General features: G+C 46.3%; 1 protein-coding gene across 1 annotated transcript in view; it reads right to left on the bottom strand.

The window, feature by feature from the left end:
* The window catches only part of LOC138638263 (retinoic acid receptor responder protein 1-like), an 82,341-nt gene extending 70,094 nt beyond the window's left edge, over positions 1–12,247 (bottom strand). The window contains exon 1 of the mRNA XM_069727433.1: positions 11,806–12,247. Within this exon, the coding sequence (XP_069583534.1) occupies positions 11,806–12,021 (216 nt within the window). The 5' untranslated portion in view covers positions 12,022–12,247. The remainder of the gene's footprint in view (positions 1–11,805) is intronic.
* Positions 12,248–13,319: the final 1,072 nt, after the last annotated feature.

Below are 13,319 nucleotides of genomic sequence, written 5' to 3'. Positions count from 1 at the left end.
GGAGCGGAGGTTCTTGGCCAAAATCTCCAGGTAGGCTGTGCTATCCATCTTCCCATGGATGCGGACCAGATGGCCAGGCCCCTTGGCTGAGAAACAGCCCCACAGCATAATGCTGCCACCACCATGCTTGACTGTAGGGATGGTATTCTTGGGGTCGTATGCAGTGCCATCCAGTCTCCAAACGTCACGTGTGTGGTTGGCACCGACCAGAGAACGTTGAACCAGTCAGTCTCAGAGTCCTCCAAGTGATCATGAGCAAACTGTAGACGAGCCTTGACATGACGCTTTGAAAGTAAAGGTACCTTACGGGCTCGTCTGGAACGGAGACCATTGCGGTGGTGTACATTACTTATGGTATTGACTGAAACCAATGTCCCCACTGCCATGAGATCTTCCCGGAGCTCCTTCCTTGTTGTCCTTGGGTTAGCCTTGACAAGCCTGGCCTCGGCACGGGAGGAAACTTTCAAAGGCTGTCCAGGCCGTGGAAGGCTAACAGTAGTTCCATAAGCCTTCCACTTCCGGATGATGCTCCCAACAGTGGAGACAGGTAGGCCCAACTCCTTGGAAAGGGTTTTGTACCCCTTGCCAGCCTTGTGACCCTCCACGATCTTGTCTCTGATGGCCTTGGAATGCTCCTTTGTCTTTCCCATGTTGACCATGTATGAGTGCTGTTCACAAGTTTGGGGAGGGTCTTAAATAGTCAGAAAAGGCTGGAAAAAGAGATAATTAATCCAAACATGTGAAGCTCATTGTTCTTTGTGCCTGAACTACTTCTTAATACTTTAGGGGAACCAAACAGAATTCTGGTGGGTTGAGGGGTTGAATAATAAATGACCCTCTGAAAAGACTTTTAACAATTTAAAAAAAAAATAAACAAAGAAATAACATTCTTTTTTGCTGCAGTGCATTTCACACTTCCAGGCTGATCTACAGTCCAAATGTCACAATGCCAAGTTAATTCCAAATGTGTAAACCTGCTAAATCTGCAGGGGGTTGAATACTACTTGTAGGCACTGTATATGGACCCACCAGAATACTATTCCATTTATAAATAATCAGTGAAAATATATATGTATATATACAAGTGGGCGGAGTTTACTGATACATAAAGAAAATGAGTGGCAAACCACTCTGGGCACTAAAAAAAGCAACAACAAACAAATCTGGATAGGGAATAGTAAAATATATATATATATACTGTATATATATATATATATATATATATATATATATATAAAGAATATATATAAAAAAAACGCCACAGAGCATATGATATTAATTACCGTAAAAAGCCTTTATTTGAAATTTTGGTAAAATGGCACTGATCACATGTGCCTATACTTGAAAAAAATCATAAAACCATAATAAATCTCAGGACGGACAATCATACATATAAATCAATATACGGACACAGGGTGTAAGAAAACTACTATATACCCACTAAAGAGGATATAAAAAAAAATATATGTATATATGTGTAACTAGATTGTGGCCCGATTCTAACGCATCGGGTATTCTAGAATATGCATGTCCCTGTAGTATATGGACAATGATGATTCCAGAATTCGCGGCAGACTGTGCCCGTCGCTGATTGGTCGAGGCAACCTTTATGACATCATCATCGCCATGGCAACCATTATGACATCTACGTCGATACTGTGCCCGTCGCTGATTGGTTGAGGCCTGGCAACCATTGGTCGCCATGGCAACCATTATGACATCTACGTCGATACTGTGCCCGTCGCTGAATCAGAAACGTGGGATTTCTACGTCCTTTATGACATCATCGTCACTGTACCCGTCTCTGATTGGTCGAGGCCGCCAGGCCTCGACCAATCAGAGATGCGGGATTTCCAGGACAGACAGAAAGACAGACAGACAGACAGACAGACGGAAAAACCCTTAGACAATTATATATATAGATAGTACCTCATAAAAATAAATAAAGTGCAAAGTGCTATGTGTGCTGTGCAATAGTAAACAATACCAACACTATGTGTATGATTAAAAGTGCAACCGTGCTTATATAACCATTCCTGTAGAATGTAAGCCCGCAAGGGCAGGGTCCTCGCCCCTCTGTATCAGTCCGTCATTGTTAGTTTGTTTACTGTATGTGATATTTGTAACTTGTATGTAACCCCTTCTCATGTACAGCACCATGAAATCAATGGTGCTATATAAATAAATAATAATAATAATAATAACCACCAATAAATATAAGGCAGTATTTTAGCCAAACGTGTGTTGATTAAATCTATATATCTAAATCATACGTATATATATATATATATATATATATATATATATATATATATATATATATATATATATATATATATATATATATATATAATATAATATAATGCAAGCATATAGTGTATCCTAAATGTTAAAAAATATATACAGGGAAATGTGGGACTAAGAAAGACTACCACTTACGAAATGAAAAACTAAGGAAGGTAAAGACAATATACTGAAAGACTGTGGGCCAATAATAGAAAAAAATACACCGTGGTCCTAAGAATGACAAGCCATATATGGCATAGAGCGAACAATGAACTACCTGATGGCTGATGATGTCCGTCCCTCAAGTACAACACACCGCGACGCGCGTTTCGGAATTAATCCTTCATCAAGGGGTGTATATAAACCGTCCGGTACCACACGTACATCACCCCCTGACGAAGGATTAATTCCGAAACGCGCGTCGGGTGCGCTGTACTTGAGGGACGGACATCATCAGCCATCAGGTAGTTCATTGTTCGCTCTATGCCATATATGGCTTGTCATTCTTAGGACCACGGTGTATTTTTTCTATTATTGGCCCACAGTCTTTCAGTATATTGTCTTTACCTTCCTTAGTTTTTCATTTCGTAAGTGGTAGTCTTTCTTAGTCCCACATTTCCCCGTATATATTTTTTAACATTTAGGATACACTCTATGCTTGCATTATATTATATTTATGGGTATGATTTAGATATATAGATTTAATCCCCACATGTTTGGCTAAAATACTGCCTTTCATTTATTGGCGGTTATATAAGCACGGTTGCACTTTTAATCATACACATAGTGTTGGTATTGTTTACTATTGTACAGCACACATAGCACTTTGCACTTTATTTATTTTTATGAGGTACTATTACACATATATATTTTTTTATATCCTCTTTAGTGTGTATATAGTAGTTTTCTTACACCCTGTGTCCGTATATTGATTTATATGTATGATTGTCCGTCCTGAGATTTATTATGGTTTTATGATTTTTTTCAAGTACAGGCACATGTGATCAGTGCCATTTTGCCAAAATTTCAAATAAAGGCTTTTTAATTAATATCATATGCTCTGTGGTGTTTTTTATATATATTCTTTATATATATATATATATATATATATTATTATTATTCCCTATCCAGATTTGTTTGTTGTTGCTTTTTTTAATTGATGGGATAAGAAAAGTGTCCAAAATATCAACATAAACTTGTGCATTTATTGAAGATGTAATGACAGCCATCTCCCCAGTGCCTTTACCTGACATGCAGCCCTATATCATCAATGACTGTGGAAATTTGCATGTTCTCTTCAGGCAGTCATCTTTATAAATCTCATTGGAACGGCACCAAACAAAAGTTTCAGCATCATCACCTTGCCCAATGCAGATTCGTGATTCATCACTGAATATGACTTTCATCCAGTCATCCACAGTCCATGATTGCTTTTCCTTAGCCCATTGTAACCTTGTTTTTTTCTGTTTAGGTGTTAATGATGGCTATCGTTTAGCTTTTCTGTATGCAAATCCCATTTCCTTTAGGCGGTTTCTTACAGTTCGGTCACAGACGTTGACTCCAGTTTCCACCCATTCGTTCCTCATTTGTTTTGTTGTGCATTTCCTGTTTTGGAGACAAATTGCTTTAAGTTTTCGGTCTTGACGCTTTGATGTCTTCCTTGGTCTACCAGTATGTTTGCCTTTAACAACCTTTCCATGTTGCTTGTATTTGGTCCAGATTTTAGACACAGCTGACTGTGAACAACCAACAACTTTTGCAACATTGCATGAGGATTTACCCTCTTTTAACAGTTTGATAATCCTCTCCTTTGTTTCAATTGACATGTCTCGTGGTCTAGCCATGATTCATGTCAGTCCACTTGGTGCAACAGCCCTCCAAGGTGTGATCACTCCTTTTTAGATGCAGACTAACAAGCAGATCTAATTTGATGCAGTTCTTATTTTGGGGTATGAAAATTTACAGGGTGATTCCATAATTTTTTCCTCAGAATTGAGTGATTCCATAATTTTTCCCCTGTGCTTGGTTAAAAAAAGTAACCATTACTGACTACCACATTTTTTGTTCTTGATTTCTTTTAGTGTTTTTAAAGCCAGAAAGTTGCCATTTGAAATTATGTTAGTTTTGTGCCATGTCTGTGATCTGCTTTTTTTCTACAAAATTAAACAACTGAATGAACATCCTCCAAGGCTGGTGATTCCATAATTTTTGCCAGGGGTTGTATGTTCTCTCCATGCTTTCCACTGATAGAACATGTATCCATTATTGTTTATGTGGCTGTTCTCATGTTTGTGTTTTTTGTAGACTGAGAGCCCACAAAATAAAAATGAAGACTTGTCTGTTTTTTGTTACAGATCAAAACTGCACATTCAAGTCTATGGGTCAGTGAAAAACTCAGAAAGCACCCTCATGACATCCTAGTTACATCCATGAGATGTCTGTTTTTAATTGACCGTTTGACAGGAGATGCTCAACAAACCTCTATCAGTATTTCTCTGAACACGAGAAAATCACCAATGAAACTCTGACGGTAAAAACCGATGCACTAAGCAAACACTGAAAAATCATATCCATAAAACTGATGAAAATCGGTCTGCTTTTTTAACGAATGTGAAGTTAACAGACAATTGAAGAAGGCCTAAGCAAAAGATGTACGGCGGAAACATGACGGTTAGTGCGCTAGCCACGTGTAGTCAATAACACAGACAGCGTCACAACTGCGCTGTGTGATCAGATCTTAAATCTGCTCACAATGAATCTTGATAAGAAGGATGAATTTTCAGACAGCGTGCTGTCCAAGTACGCACCAGCTCCCTGACCAGTAATCAGCTGTGTGCCGGACCGGTGGATTTAATGGCAGGCGGATCCTGCATCTGTGCCCAATGCAAAGCTGCACACAGCACCGGTCACCGCCTGGAGGTCTGAACCTGGTCTTACTCACTCACTCAGGCTGGGTTCACAGGAGAACATTTCATCCACGTTGTCACCTAAATCTAATGCCATCTGTATTTCCTTTTTGACATTTATGTGGACATGATTTTATACATCAATAATCACAAAAAATGATTCACTTCCTAAGTCGGTTTTCTGTGTTACTTTTGATGCATAACCACGATGTCCCACATTTGTGATGGTATTTTTATAGATCTTTTTATATTGATTTTATGTAGATATATATAAGTGTTTGTATCAAATTGATTCTAGTCAGTGATTGCATTTGTTGTAGCAGGTAGTATACAGTTATGGCCAAAAGTATTGACACCCCTACAATTTCTTCCTGAAAATGATTGCAAGCACAAATTATTTGGTATTATTATCTCCATTTAATTTGTCTTAAATGAAAAAACACAAAAGAGAATGAAGCAAAAAGCAAAACATTGATCACTTCACACAAAACTCCAAAAATGGGCCAGACAAAAGTATTGGCACCCTCAGCCTAATACTTGGTTGCACAACCTTTAGCCAAAATAACTTCGACCAACCGCTTCCGGTAACCATCAATGAGTTTCTTGCAATGCTCTGCTGGAATTTTAGACCATTCTTCTTAGGCAAACTGCTCCAGGTCCCTGATATTTGAAGGGTGCCTTCTCCAAACTGCCATTTTTAGATCTCTCCACAGGTGTTCTATGGGATTCAGGTCTGGACTCATTGCTGGCCACCTTTGAAGTCTCCAGTGCTTTCTCTCAAACCATTTTCTAGTGCTTTTTGAAGTGTATTTTGGGTCATTGTCCTGCTGGAAGACCCATGACCTCTGAGGGAAATCAAGCTTTCTTACACTCGGCCCTACATTATGCTGCAAAATTTGTTGGTAGTCTTCAGACTTCATAATACCATGCACACGGTCAAGCGGTCCAGTGCCAGAGGCAGCAAAGCAACCCCAAAACATCAGGGAACCTCCGCCATATTTGACTGTTGGGACCGTGTTCTTTTCTTTGAATGCCTCTTTTTTTCTCCTGTAAACTCTATGTTGATGCCTTTGCCCAAAAAGCTCTACTTTTGTCTCATCTGACCAGAGAACATCCTTCCAAAACGTTTTAGGCTTTTTCAGGTAAGTTTTGGCAAACTCCAGCCTGGCTTTTTTATGTCTCGGGGTAAGAAGTGGGGTCTTCCTGGGCCTCCTACCATACAGTCCCTTTTCATTCAGACGCCGATGGATAGTACGGGTTGACAGTGTTGTACCCTCGGACTGCAGGGCAGCTTGAACTTGTTTGGATGTTAGTCGAGGTTCTTTATCCAACATCCGCACAATCTTGCGTTGAAATCTCTTGTCAATTTTTCTTTTCCGTCCACATCAAGGGAGGTTAGCCACAGTGCCATGGGCTTTAAACTTCTTGATGACACTGCGCACAGTAGACACAGGAACATTCAGGTCTTTGGAGATGGACTTGTAGCCTTGAGATTGCTCATGCTTCCTCACAATTTGGTTTCTCAAGTCCTCAGACAGTTCTTTGGTCTTCTTTCTTTTCTCCATGCTCAATGTGGTACACACAAGGACACAGGACAGAGGTTGAGTCAACTTTAATCCATGTCAACTGGCTGCAAGTGTGATTTAGTTATTGCCAACACCTGTTAGGTGCCACAGGTAAGTAACAGGTGCTGTTAATTACACAAATTAGAGAAGCATCACATGATTTTTCGAACAGTGCCAATACTTTTGTCCACCTCTTTTTTATGTTTGGTGTGGAATTCTATCCAATTTGGCTTTAGAACAATTCTTTTTGTGTTTTTTTCATTTAAGACAAATTAAATGAAGATAATAATACCAAATAATTTGTGTTTGCAATAATTTTCAGGAATAAAATGAGTATTATCTGACAGAATTGCAGGGGTGTTAATACTTTTGGCCATGACTGTATATAGGACAGAGCATATAGGTATAACAGCAGGCAGCTTCTGTATCCATCCTTGATGCGGAGGAACAGACGGAGCTGCACAGTCACAGCCTGATTTTTAACTGCGGCCATCTGACTTGGTGAGAGAACATTATTTAATATAGCTGTTTAAAATACTTATTTATATTAACTTATATTATTGGAAACATGTTTATTAGTTATTACTACAATCATGGTTCAATATGGGATGAAGCCCCAATTAATATACAAGCGGACATCAGATGAGCCCGCTGATATTATTTTTCACTAAGGATGGGATCATACATGCGAGAAACACGTCCGTGTCTCGCATGTGAAATCCAAGCTCTGGCGCCAGCACTTCGGAGCGGAGCGTGCGGCTCCATGTGTTGCTATGCGGCCGCACGCTCCACTCCACAGTGCCGGCGCCAGAGCTTGGATTTCACATGCGAGACACGGACGTGTTTCTCGCATGTGTGATCCCGGCCTAAGTGGCAGAATTGCTTTCTAATAACGGATAGATATTAGCTGGTGTCAGGACTTTCCTTGGCTTTTTGTGCTTCTCTTTCTTCACGTGTTCAATACTTTTTCCCTGTCTTACATGTAACTTAATTTATGGAGATCTATGGTTTGAGTTCATTGTCTGTATGGATTGGATGGGTTGTTACCAATATCTGGTGAGAATTTCATGTCAATAGCACCTTTAGAAATATATTTACTTAGAAAATTGGTGACGTGTTCAATACTTATTTGGCCGCTGTATACACTTTTTTTTAATATCTTGCCAACGTGCCTCCTATTACTTCACCCTTCTCTATTTTTTCCTCTCACTTTCTCCTCTTTTTAAAGTGTGGAGAGCTTTTCTCATGGTTGATGACCATAAAAACAATAAATATTCATACAGATATTGAATTGTCTTCTGTCAAGTTAGTAAATATCCCATCCAGACTAATTACGTTGTATGCACTATGCATCCCGAGTGACAGCTGTGGCAGATCTGTTATGATCTGTTTGAGGCTCTGTTCACAACTGCGTCACAGCCTCCTTCACAGATTCCTTCATATTCACAGGAAGAAGATCTGAAGATCCCGGCATGTGACACCATGCTTCCCATAAAACCAAGGGACACCAAATCAGAACCTGACTGCCCCGTATAAAAGAAGGATCCGGTGGTCTCTGTGAATTACGTCTTTTCCACTCCTAATATGGATTATGCAACGAAATATGAAATCAGCCTAACTCTCATCATCCATTATGATCTGGTTTTTTACCTGTCATACTGGCTTGTTTAGCTTTTCATTACTTTCCTGAACAGATATTGGACTTAATTCACATTTGGCCTAGAAGGAATTTTATTCCTGGTAGGTTCTGGTGACCACTAATTGTCATCCAGACTTCTCAGATACCGGAGCAGAGAATGTACTATTGAATTACTATGATGTCTTTTCCGAGCTCAAGGAAAGCTGGGTGACTACGAAGAGTGAAAGAGGAACTGGTTGTGACACATACTGATTGTCACCCAGCTTTCCTAGAGACAGAATGACCTGAAACAAGAAATCAGTTGTAGGACCACTGGGTGACTTTCCCCTGTTAGGGCCACAGTGTTTTCTTTTTTGCCACAATTTACTTTTTTTCTGCAATTATTTAATTCATGATAAACCTCCCCCTGCAATGTACCTGCAGTGTGTGAGCGCAGCCCCCTATCACCTGCAGCGTGTGAGCACAGCCTTGTTACCGGCAGCGTGTAAACGCAGCCCCATCACCTGCAGCATGTGAGCGCAGCCCCCCATTACCTGCAGTGTGCGCGCAGCCCCATTACCTGCAGTGTGTGACCGCAGACCCTCATTACCTGCAGTGTGTGAGCGCAGCTCCATTACCTGCAGTGTGTGAGCGCAGCCCCATTACCTGCAGTGTGTGAGCGCAGCTCCATTACCTGCAGTGTGTGAGCGCAGCCCCATTCCTGCAGTGTGTGAGCGCAGCCCCCCATTACCTGCAGTGTGTGAGCGCAGCCCCCCATTACCTGCAGTGTGTGAGCGCAGCCCCCCATTACCTGCAGTGTGTGAGCGCAGCCCTCCATTACCTGCAGTGTGTGAGCGCAGCCCCCCATTACCTGCAGTGTGTGAGCGCAGCCCCCCATTACCTGCAGTGTGACCGCAGCCCCCCATTACCTGCAGTGTGTGACCGCAGACCCTCCATTACCTGCAGTGTGTGAGCGCAGCCCCATTACCTGCAGTGTGTGAGCGCAGCCCCCCATTACCTGCAGTGTGTGAGCGCAGCCCCCCAGTACCTGCAGTGTGTGAGCGCAGCCCCCCATTACCTGCAGTGTGTGAGCGCAGCCCATTACCTGCAGTGTGTGAGCACAGCCCCATTACCTGCAGTGTGTGAGCGCAGCCCATTAGCTGCAGTGTGTGACCGCAGCCCCCCATTACCTGCAGTGTGTGAGCGCAGCCCCCCATTACCTGCAGTGTGTGAGCGCAGCCCCATTACCTGCAGTGTGTGAGCGCAGCCCCCATTACCTGCAGTGTGTGAGCGCAGCCCCCCATTACCTGCAGTGTGTGAGCGCAGCCCCCCATTACCTGCAGTGTGTGAGCGCAGCCCACCATTACCTGCAGTGTGTGAGCGCATCCCCCCATTACCTGCAGTGTGTGACCGCAGCCCCATTACCTGCAGTGTGTGAGCGCAGCCCCATTACCTGCAGTGTGTGAGCGCAGCCCCATTACCTGCAGTGTGTGAGCGCAGCCCCATTACCTGCAGTGTGTGAGCGCAGCCCCATTACCTGCAGTGTGTGAGCTCAGCCCCATTACCTGCAGTGTGTGAGCTCAGCCCCATTACCTGCAGTGTGTGAGCGCAGCCCCATTACCTGCAGTGTGTGAGCGCAGCCCCATTACCTGCAGTGTGTGAGCGCAGCCCCATTACCTGCAGTGTGTGAGCGCAGCCCCATTACCTGCAGTGTGTTAGCTCAGCCCCATTACCTGCAGTGTGTGACCGCAGCCCCCATTACCTGCAGTGTGTGACCGCAGCCCCCCATTACCTGCAGTGTGTGACCGCAGCCCCCATTACCTGCAGTGTGTGAGCTCAGCCCCATTACCTGCAGTGTGTGAGCTCAGCCCCATTACCTGCAGTGTGTGAGCGCAGCCCCATTACCTGCAGTGTGTGAGCGCAGCCCCATTACCTGCAGTGTGTGAGCGCAGCCCCATTACCTGCAGTGTGTGAGCGCAGCCCCATTACCTGCAGTGTGTTAGCTCAGCCCCATTACCTGCAGTGTGTGACCGCAGCCCCCATTACCTGCAGTGTGTGACCGCAGCCCCCCATTACCTGCAGTGTGTGACCGCAGCCCCCCATTACCTGCAGTGTGTGACCGCAGCCCCCCATTACCTGCAGTGTGTGACCGCAGCCCCCATTACCTGCAGTGTGTGACCGCAGCCCCCCATTACCTGCAGTGTGTGACCACAGCCCCCCATTACCTGCAGTGTGTGAGCGCAGCCCCCCATTACCTGCAGTGTGTGACCGCAGCCCCCCATTACCTGCAGTATGTGACCGCAGCCCCATTACCTGCAGTGTGTGACCGCAGCCCCATTACCTGCAGTGTGTGACCGCAGCCCCCCATTACCTGCAGTGTGTGATCGCAGCCCCTCATTACCTGCAGTGTGTGACCGCAGCCCCCCATTACCTGCAGTGTGTGACCGCAGCCCCCCATTACCTGCAGTGTGTGAGCGCAGCCCCCCATTACCTGCAGTGTGTGACCGCAGCCCCCCATTACCTGCAGTGTGTGACCGCAGCCCCATTACCTGCAGTGTGTGACCGCAGCCCCCCATTACCTGCAGTGTGTGACCGCAGCCCCATTACCTGCAGTGTGTGACCGCAGCCCCATTACCTGCAGTGTGTGACCGCAGCTCCATTACCTGCAGTGTGTGAGCGCAGCCCCCCATTACCTGCAGTGTGTGACCGCAGCCCCCCATTACCTGCAGTGTGTGACCGCAGCCCCCCATTACCTGCAGTGTGTGACCGCAGCCCCATTACCTGCAGTGTGTGACCACAGTCCCCCATTACCTGCAGTGTGTGACCGCAGCCCCATTACCTGCAGTGTGTGACCGCAGCCCCATTACCTGCAGTGTGTGACCACAGTCCCCCATTACCTGCAGTGTGTGAGCGCAGCCCCCCATTACCTGCAGTGTGTGAGCGCAGCCCCCCATTACCTGCAGTGTGTGACCGCAGCCCCCCATTACCTGCAGTGCGTGACCGCAGCTCCTCATTACCTGCAGTGTGTGACAGCAGCCCCCCATTACCTGCAGTGTGTGACCGCAGGCCCCCATTACCTGCAGTGTGTGAGCGCAGCCCCCCATTACCTGCAGTGTGTGAGCGCAGCCCCTCATTACCTGCAGTGTGTGACCGCAGCTCCTCATTACCTGCAGTGTGTGACCGCAGCCCCATTACCTGCAGTGTGTGACCGCCGCCCCCCATTACCTGCAGTGTGTGACCCCATTATCTGACCCGTTTGTCAGCCCCGTGGGTGGTGTTTGCCCCTTTCTATGATGTGAGGTGATGTCAGCTGACATAAGACTGGTCTGTATGGCTATGTGTCAGTCTGCCAGAATCCCGGGCACTGAGGTGCATGCACCATGCTGAGGACGGCAGGGCACCATGATGCCAGGCACACGGGGTCACTCACCTTCAGTGTCGCCTTCCTGATGTCATCCACCTCCAGCAGCTGGTGCGGGGAGCCGGAGAGGTAGTAGTGGTAGGTGACGGCCAGCCGGGCTGCCTGCCTGCTCGCCTTGCTATTGGGGGCGATGTCTTTTGAGGACCAGGTGTCCGGGGACACAGTGAAGGGCAAAGCTTGCAGGGCAAGGGGCAGACACGCCAGGAAAAACGCAGCGGATCGCATGGTGGCCGAGGGATGCGCCGCCGATGCAGGGATGGTGGTGCTGTGCCCGCTCTGTGCGCTGCGCTGGTACTAATACCCGGACGGTGCCCCGCCTCCATGTGGGTGTCAGCGGCCGCCCCCCTATCCTCTGCCGCCGCCCCCCAGGCTCATCTGTCACTGTGGCTCTGAGCGCTGACAGCCCCTCCGCCCGGCTTCTCTTCCCAGAAGTCGGCTCATGCCTGGCTGCGTCCCTCATCTCAGTGCTTGGTCTTCCGTGTCCTCCTGCCCCACATGGCTGTAATCCTGGCGGGAATCAGGGCGCTATGCCAGCTGCCTCCTCAGGATGGATGAGGGTGTCAGGTGCAGACAGTGATGCTGTCCTCAGTCCCTGACAATCAGCAGAATCCACTGTTACCAGAACCGAGCGGGTCACATTTATATCCTGGGGTTTGGGGCAGAACCCACTGTTACCAGAACCGAGCGGGTCACATTTATATCCTGGGGTTTGGGGCAGAACCCACTGTTACCAGAGCCGAGCGGGTCACATTTATATCCTGGGGTTTGGGGCAGAATCCACTGTTACCAGAGCTGAGCGGGTCACATTTATATCCTGGGGTTTGTGGCAGAATCCACTGTTACCAGAGCCGAGCGGGTCACATTTATATCCTGGGGTTTGGGGCAGAACCCACTGTTACCAGAACCGAGCGGGTCACATTTATATCCTGGGGTTTGGGGCAGAATCCACTGTTACCAGAGCTGAGCGGGTCACATTTATATCCTGGAGTTTGGGGCAGAATCCACTGTTACCAGAGCCGAGCGGGTCACATTTACATCCTGGGGTTTGAGGCAGAATCCACTGTTACCAGAGCTGAGCGGGTCACATTTATATCCTGGGGTTTGGGGCAGAATCCACTGTTACCAGAGCTGAGCGGGTCACATTTATATCCTGGGGTTTGGGGCAGAATCCACTGTTACCAGAGCTGAGCGGGTCACATTTATATCCTGGGGTTTGGGGCAGAATCCACTGTTACCAGAGCTGAGCGGGTCACATTTATATCCTGGGGTTTGGGGCAGAATCCACTGTTACCAGAGGTGATCGGGTCACATTTATATCCTGGAGTTTGGGGCAGGATCCACTGTTACCAGACCTGAGCGGGTCACATTTATATCCTGGGGTTTGGGGCAGAATCCACTGTTACCAGAGCTTAGCGGGTCACATTTATATCCTGGGGTTTGGGGCAGAATCCACTGTTACCAGAGCCGAGCGAGTCACATTTATATCCTGGGGTTTGGGGCAGAATCCACTGTTACCAGAGCCG

Source organism: Ranitomeya imitator, chromosome 5 (genome assembly GCF_032444005.1).
Source record: "Ranitomeya imitator isolate aRanImi1 chromosome 5, aRanImi1.pri, whole genome shotgun sequence".
Classification (NCBI taxonomy): Eukaryota; Metazoa; Chordata; class Amphibia; order Anura; family Dendrobatidae; genus Ranitomeya; species Ranitomeya imitator.
Note: the sequence above shows the minus strand (reverse complement) of the source record. Positions and strands in the feature narration are given on the sequence as shown.